The sequence below is a fragment of the Homarus americanus genome, unplaced genomic scaffold (assembly GCF_018991925.1).
Source record: "Homarus americanus isolate GMGI-L3 unplaced genomic scaffold, GMGI_Hamer_2.0 scaffold20919, whole genome shotgun sequence".
NCBI classification, from domain to species: domain Eukaryota; kingdom Metazoa; phylum Arthropoda; class Malacostraca; order Decapoda; family Nephropidae; genus Homarus; species Homarus americanus.
Window position 1 is genome coordinate 157,279 of NW_024722335.1, and position 8,299 is coordinate 165,577.

General features: G+C 46.2%; 1 protein-coding gene across 1 annotated transcript; it reads left to right on the forward strand.

Annotated features, from left to right (window-relative positions):
* The first annotated feature begins 1,180 nt into the window (after window positions 1–1,180).
* Window positions 1,181–5,536, forward strand: LOC121862719 (RNA-binding protein 12B-like). Its single transcript, XM_042361035.1, has 5 exons — window positions 1,181–1,244; window positions 3,420–3,617; window positions 4,158–4,493; window positions 4,722–5,024; window positions 5,358–5,536. Exons 1-5 carry the CDS (start codon window positions 1,181–1,183, stop codon window positions 5,534–5,536), a joined length of 1,080 nt encoding a protein of 359 aa, XP_042216969.1.
* The last annotated feature ends 2,763 nt before the right edge of the window (window positions 5,537–8,299 follow it).

Here is an 8,299-nt window from a genome sequence, read left to right on the forward strand (position 1 = left end):
GTGCTCCTCTTACGTATGGGCGATGGTTTAACACTATCTTCCCTAGTGAATTGGGAGCACACACACACACACACACACACACACACACACACACACACACACACACACACACACACACACACACACACACACACACACACAGATAACACGGTCATTACACCAACAAGCATCAGGTAACCTTGTGGATACACCTGCTATCTCGCTCACCTGTAATTAAGGGAAGGAAGGTATGGAAGGAGATGAAAACAGGGAAGAGGGAGAGAGAGGGGAGGAAAGAAGAAAGGAAGAATGAGAGGGATGTGAGGAAGACGAACAGAGAGTGAGAGGGATGATGGAGGAGAGGAAAATGAAAAAGAAAGGTAGAGAAAAGGAAAGGGTGGAGAGGGAAAAAGAGTGTGTTGAGTGAGAGGGCTGGTGAGAGGGAGGAGGATATAGAGGAGGGGAGACGAAGAGAGTTGGGGAGGAGGAAAAGGACAGTGAACGGGAGAGAATGAAAGAAGAGAAGGAAGAATCGGACGAGGAAGAAAGGGAAGGTGAAAGGGTGCGGGAAGAGCAGAGAAAGAAAATAGAGAGGGGTGAAGCGAAGAGGGAGAAGGAAGAGGAAAGGAGGTAGAATAGGGATTAAGAGAGGAGAGAGGAGGGAAGGAGGAGTAAAGGAAAAGACGAGAGAGAGAGAGAGAGAGAGAGAGAGAGAGAGAGAGAGAGAGAGAGAGAGAGAGAGAGAGAGAGAGAGAGAGAGACACCTTCCTCGCTTGAAGTAAACAAAAGAACTCAGACAAACACGACGTAGAAGAACTCTCGCGTTTGTGTTTGTGTTTGTTTACTAACCGCTCTTGTTGTGGTCGGCCATTTTTAAATACCGGACGATTTTTTTGTTTACAAGAGACACTTAGGCCGAGGGTTTATTGTTGTTATTGTTCATGTTTTTGTTCTTCCACACACACACACACACACACACACACACACACACACACACACACACACATTAGTTTCCATGGTTATTTCAGTGCCCTAACCTAACGTAACCTAACCTGGCATCTACCTGGCTTGGACTCTGTATACCTTTTAAGCTGATCCATTAATCTGATGCTGTTTGTAGGTCACACGCCAATACAGTACATATCCACAACCAGTGAGAGAGAGCCAATCAGAAGAGCTTATGCCAGGAGTTACTCTAGCAATGGCTTACGTGATTGGTTGGGCAGGTGACTTGGTACAGAAGGCTCACCTTACCTTAACCATAGGTGAGTAGGACCTGACCTGACCTGACCTGACCTAACCTAACCTAACCGCGGCCAAGACAAATGTCCGCTCACCGTGTAGGACAGGTGCGGCGGTAATGAGCAACAGGTATTTGGGGTTCTAGTGTTAGACCAGGTGATTGTTGACGCTCAAACAGACAGACAGATAGACACACAGTTATCCATAGAACACTGATAGACATATACACAAACTGAGATTCAAACTGATATGGACAAACACAATCAAATGCATAAAAAACAGATATATATACACACACACACACACACACACACACACACATAGGGGTTAAAAGACTCCCACAGTACCGTAACAGCTGGGGGTGGTTGAACCTATCATCTGGTTAGGGTTATAAATTTGCTTACACACACACACACACACACACACACACACACACACACACACACACACACACACACACACACACACACACACACACGGCACCTGTTCATATACACAAGTAAAATTAATTAACAACTACAAAAATACGTACTTGTGTATGTACTATAAAGTTGCCTCCATACCTTCCCTCCATACCTTCCTTCCACACCTTCCCTCCATACCTTCCCTCTCTCCCTCCCTCCCTCCCTCCTTCCACACCGTCCACCCATCCTTCCACACCCACCTTCCCTCCCAATACACCCTCCATCCATCCTTCCACACCCTCCTTCATTCCTTGTACATCCTCTTTCCCTCCCTCCCTCCTTCCTTCCTTCTCTCCCTCCATTCCTCCCCCACCCTTCGTACTCTGGATGGCAATTCCGGCTTCATAACCCGAAACATCCGGCCACCCAAACCTCTATTAAGCCGGCCACGCAGAGTCGACATCTTTCCGCCTCAGTGCTGTTCTATGGGCCGGTCAGTACCACCTCCCCGGCTCTTCCATCCCATTCTATCCCATCCCAATGTCCCAGTGACGTCTGAGCCGCTGTAAGTGTGATAGATGGGAAAGGTAAATGGGATGGTAGGGGGAGATGGGATAGTAAGGAATGATGGAAGGGAAAAGGGATGATGGGGCGAAATGGGATGGAGATGGGAGAGGAGGGAGAGGGGATGGTGAGGGGAGTGAAGGAATGGAAATGTAATGGTGAAGGGGAGATGGGGGGAGTAACTTTGCTTCACTAACTTGTAAATTTCCCCACAAACTCGTAAATTCCCCCTCTGGAAAACTTGTAAATTCCAATCTCACAAACTTGTTAATCTTAACCCTCTCCTCCCCCAAAGATCTTGTTAATTCTCCCCAATATACAGTGTATTTGTAAATTTCCCCTCCATCACAATTAGAAAATTCCCTAACACATCTGTAAATGTTTCTCCCCTACCAAACTTGCAAATTTCCCCCACACACACACTACCAAACTTGCAAATTTCCCCCACACACACACGTAGTTTTCTCCCCAAAGGGTACAAACTTACCACAACAAACTGGGGGATTTCCCTACACAAACTTTTCAAAAAGTCCCCCAACTAAACTTTTCATAACAGAGTCGAAAATATATATACGTATTCTTCAAGTTAGGGTGAAATCATACTTTTTTACTATTATTATTTTAAGGCATGAAGAAGCGTTGGTTGAAAGTAGAGAGTAGGAAAGTTTGCAGAGGCATTAAGAAGCGTTTATTAAGATTTTATAATGGAAATTTTTTTTATTGGGGTATTACGAAAAGTATATTGAGAGAATATGATGGAAAGAAAACTCGTTTGTTGAGTTTTTAGTAAGTTTATGTAAATTTACACTTTTGGAGACAGCGAGAGAAGAGAGGAGAAGAGAAGAGTGAATTAATGTTCCCACTTCTCCCTCCCACGTCAACATGATCAATGAGACCCAACCTCACACACCTGCCTCACCTGTGCACGGCTAATTAACTATACAGCAGGGGAGGCCACACATACACACCTGTCGGTCAGCTGCTGGTGGTGAGTTAGCCCACATATTGCCACATAGGCGAGGGGCGCTGACTATACATGTATTCACGTTAGTACTTGGACACATTTAGACTAAGGCCTATAAAGGGATCCATTAGAACTGGCACAAATTACGACTGGCACCCATTAGAACTAGCACCCATTAGAACTGGCACACATTAAAAGAAAACAGAATCATCTTAGTTGAAGCGTTAACAGGATCAAGGTCCATCTGACCAGAGACTACTCCCTAGAACAGATACACTTCAAGAGCCCCTGGAACAGATACACTTCAAGAGCCCCTGGAACAGATACACTTCAAGAGCCCCTAGAACAGATACACTTCAAGAGCCCCTGGAACAGATACACTTCAAGAGCCCCTGGAGCAGATACACTTCAAGAGCCCCTGGAACAGATACACTCAAGAGCCCCTGAACAGATACACTTCAAGAGCCCCTGAACAGATACACTTCAAGAGCCCTTGGAACAGATACACTTCAAGAGCCCCTGGAGATACACTTCAAGAGCCCCTGGAACAGATACACTTCAAGAGCCCCTGAACAGATACACTAGAGAGCCCTGAAGATACACACTTCAAGAGCCCCTGAACAGATACACTTCAAGAGCCCCTGGAACAGATACTGCAAGAGCCCCTGGAACAGATACACTTCAAGAGCCCCTGAGAACAGATACACTTCAAGAGCCCCTGGAACAGATACACTTCAAGAGCCCCTGAACAGATACACTTCAAGAGCCCCTAGAACAGATACACTTCAAGAGCCCCTGAACGATACACACTTAAGAGAGCCCCTGAACAGATACACTTCAAGAGCCCCCTGGAACAGATACACTTCAAGAGCCCCTGAACAGATACACTTCAAGAGCCCCTGAACAGATACACTTCAAGAGCCCCTGAACAGATACTTCAAGAGCCCCTGAACAGATACTTCAAGAGCCCCCTGAACAGATACACTTCAAGAGCCCCTGAACAGATACACTTCAAGAGCCCCTGAACAGATACACTTCAAGAGCCCCTGGAACAGATACACTTCAAGAGCCCCTGAACAGATACACCTTCAAGAGCCCCTGGAACAGATACACTTCAAGAGCCCCTGAACAGATACACTTCAAGAGCCTCGAACAGATACACTTCAAGAGCCCCTCGAACAGATACACTTCAAGAGCCCTGAACAGATACACTTCAAGAGCCCTGAACAGATACACTTCAAGAGCCCCTGAACAGATACACTTCAAGAGCCCTGAACAGATACACTCAAGAGCCCCTGAACAGATACACTTAAGAGCCTGGGAACAGATACACTTCAAGAGCCCCTGAACAGATACACTTCAAGAGCCCCTGAACAGATACTTCAAGAGCCCCTGAACAGATACACTTCAAGAGCCCGAACATACTTCAAGAGCCTTGAACAGATACACTTCAAGAGCCCCCTGAACAGATACACTTCAAGAGCCCTAGAACAGATACACTTCAAGAGCCTGGAACAGATACACTTAAGAGCCCCTGGAACAGATACACTTCAAGAGCCCCTGAACAGATACATCAAGAGCCCCTGGAACAGATACACTTCAAGAGCCCCTGAACAGATACATCTTAAGAGCCCCTGGAACAGATACACTTCAAGAGCCCCTGGAACAGATACACTTCAAGAGCCCTGAACAGATACACTCTCAAAGCCTGAACAGATACACTTCAAGAGCCCCTAGAACAGATACACTTCAAGAGCCCCTGATAACACTTCAAGAGCCCCTGGAGATACACTTAAGAGCCCCTGAACAGATACACTTCAAGAGCCCCTGGAACAGATACACTTCAAGAGCCCCTGAACAGATACTCAAGAGCCCCTGAACAGATACACTTCAAGAGCCCCTGGAACAGATACACTTCAAGAGCCCCTGAACAGATACACTTCACCCTGAACAGATACACTTCAAGAGCCCCTGAACAGATACACTTCAAGAGCCCAGAACAGATACACTTCAAGAGCCCCTGAACAGATACACACTTAAGAGCCCCTGAACAGATACACTTCAAGAGCCCCTGAACAGATACTTCAAGAGCCCCTGGAACAGATACACTTCAAGAGCCCCTGGAACAGATACACTTCAAGAGCCCCTGAACAGATACACTTCAAGAGCCCTTGAACAGATACACTTCAAGAGCCCTTGAACAGATACTAAGCCCCTGATCAGATACACTTCAAGAGCCCCTGAACAGATACACTTCAAGAGCCCTCAGATACACTTCAAGAGCCCCTGGAACAGATACACTTCAAGAGCCCCTGGAACAGATACACTTCAAGAGCCCCTGGAACAGATACACTTCAAGAGCCCCTGGAACAGATACACTTAAGAGCCCCTGGATCAGATACACTTCAAGAGCCCCTGGAACAGATACACTTAAGAGGAACGCCCACAACATTACGTCATCGTGTACAATTCTTCCTCTCGGCAACTTCTTCATTCCTCAAGTCTTCCTTTTCATTGTCTTTCCATATTGCCATTTTCCTCCTTCCTTCTCCCTTTCTTGCATTTCTCCTACTTAATTCTTCTTGTACCTCGTTGTTGATTTTCCTTTCATTTATTTTCCCTTTCCTTCTTCAAGTTTTTCTGTTCCTCCTCCTATCTATTCCTTGTTGTTTTCCCTCCTCCTTCTCCTCCTCCTCCTCGTTCTTCGTATATAGCTATCATTCTTGTTTCCCCCCTCCTCCTTAATCCTCTTCTTCCTCCATAATCCTTGAAGATGAGGAGAGGGAAGAGGACGATTCCATGTTTTCCTTCTCCTTACTCTTCATCCATATTCTTCTTCTTCTTCTTTGCTTAAATTCTCGTCTGTTAGAAAAAGTAGAATAAAGAGGAAGAGGAGTAAGGATAAGTAATATATTAACCTCTCTTCCTCTACCTCCTCCTTGGCTTACCCTTCCTCTACCTCCTCCTTGGCTTACCCTTCCTCTACCTCCTCCTTGGCTTACCCTTCCTCTACCTCCTCCTTGGCTTACCCTTCCTCTACCTCCTCCTTGGCTTACCCTTCCTCTTCCACCTGCTCCATCTTGCTTATTTTTACTTCCTTCTCCCCCCCATCCCCCTTCGACTCCTCTCACCATGCAAGGGTAAATGGTAGATTTCAGGGGTGGGGGTATGGGAGGGGAGGATAGGGGGTGGTGAGGGTGATGGGGTGAAGGTCCTATTGTGGTACTTTTATACTTGAAGCATTCTACTACCGCTAGTACCTTACCACAATCACTCACCACAAGGACAGTGGGGGTGTAGGGGAGGGGTCTATTGTCATATTCTTAAAGAAATCGTCGAGAGAGAATACCACCATAACGTTCCTACCATTACCCACCACCACAACTACCACCAGAATCACCACACTACCACTATCACCACCACCTTCACCGTCACCACCACCACCACACCAACACAACTACCACTATCACACCACAACCACCACACCAACAAAACCACCACCGTAACCACTATCACCGCCACTGTCACCACCACCACTCGCAGATCCTAGTAATTTAGCCGACCGGTCACTAACGCTGAAGTGGCATTATCATAATTATATCTGTCCCCGTGTGTGTGTGTGTGTGTGTGTGTGTGTGTGTGTGTGTGTGTGTGTGTGTTATAATCCCCTCACTGATATAACATATTTCCTTGACTCTTCCCAAACCGGTGGATGAGCTTTTCCAAGTTGAAGTCAGGAAGGAGTTACACAAGATATTTACATAATTTAGTTTCTCTCAGTTGCGAGCAAACTTAGATCACTGTTAATCTCCTTCCTTCCTTCCTTCCTTCCTTCCTTCCTTATTTCATTCGTTCCTTCATTCCATCCATCCTTCTTTCATTCCCTCATTCCTTCCTTCCAAACAGCACCAGGTAACCATTAATTTGATATTTTTTTGCAGTTTGAAGGTGAGATAGGTAGCAGGTCCATTAATTTGGGTGGAACTATGGTGACCACACTACCATCCTCCCTGACCACCCCTGCTGACGACCATGATAGCTGACGACCATACCAGCTGACGACCGTACCAGCTGACGACCGTACTAACGACCATACTAACTAACAACCAGACTAACTCACAACCAAGCTGATAAACTACATTAAATAACATAACAAACAATAAATAACCATCCACGAACAATAACAAATCACATACAGTACACAGGAACGAGCGATAAATCACAAAATAGAGAAAATATTGAAAAAATCTGGTCACTAGAGGTAAATAACTCCGCACAACCACAGGTGCGGTACGGTATGCAAATTAGCTCCGGTTAATAACAGGTAGGTAATATTAATGTTAACTTGTGTGACGAGTTTCCTAAATATCGATCTATCTATCTATCTATTTATCTATCTATCTATTCTATCTAACTATCTATTATATACCATCTGTCTATCGCAGGAGAATAAGTGATTTTTTTAAAGGAAACAAATCACACACACACACACACACGCACACACACACACACACGCACACACACATACACACGCACACACACTGTGCTTCCTCATCCTGATCAACGGCGCTCTGTCGGGCACTCCTCACAGGTGGAAGTACGTGGATGACTGCACTGTGGGGGTTTCAGTGGACAACACCTCACCAGACTACTCACCGCTACAAGGCACCTTGGACAGGCTACAGGCATGGACTACGGAGAACAAGGTCACCATCAACCACACCAAAACCGTAGTCATGCGCATCAATACCGCCACCACTCCAGTGCAAGCTCCAGCAGTCACAGTGGGTGCCCATCCTCTCCAGTTAGTGCAGTCTGCCAAACTCCTGGGTGTAACTATAAACCACAAACTGGACTGGAAGGCCCATATAAACAACATAATCAAGGCAGCTTCGTACCGACTCTACATGCTACGAAGACTTAGGTCACTTGGGACACCCACGCCAGAGCTGAGGACCATCTACAACGCCTTTATTCTCCCCAAACTAACGTATGCGTCCCCAGCCTGGTCGTCTTCTCTCAACTCCACCCAACAACGTCAGCTAGAGAAGGTACAGAAAAGGGCCTGCAGAATCATGCTCGGCGCAGAATACTCCGGCTACACCAACGCTCTCTCCACCCTGGAAATGCCATCCCTCAGTGACCT

What these genes read in the sequence shown, in the direction of transcription:
- LOC121862719 (XM_042361035.1), top strand. Translation starts at nt 1,181, where the DNA reads ATGGCTTACGTGATTGGTTGGGCAGGTGACTTGGTACAGAAGGCTCAC. An exon ending in TGAACAGATACACTTCAAGA is followed by an intron (nt 3,618 to 4,157) that starts GCCCCTGAACAG and finishes GCCCCTGAACAG; the next exon opens with ATACACTTCAAGAGCCCCTG. An exon ending in GGAACAGATACACTTCAAGA is followed by an intron (nt 4,494 to 4,721) that starts GCCCCTGAACAG and finishes GCCCCTGAACAG; the next exon opens with ATACATCAAGAGCCCCTGGA.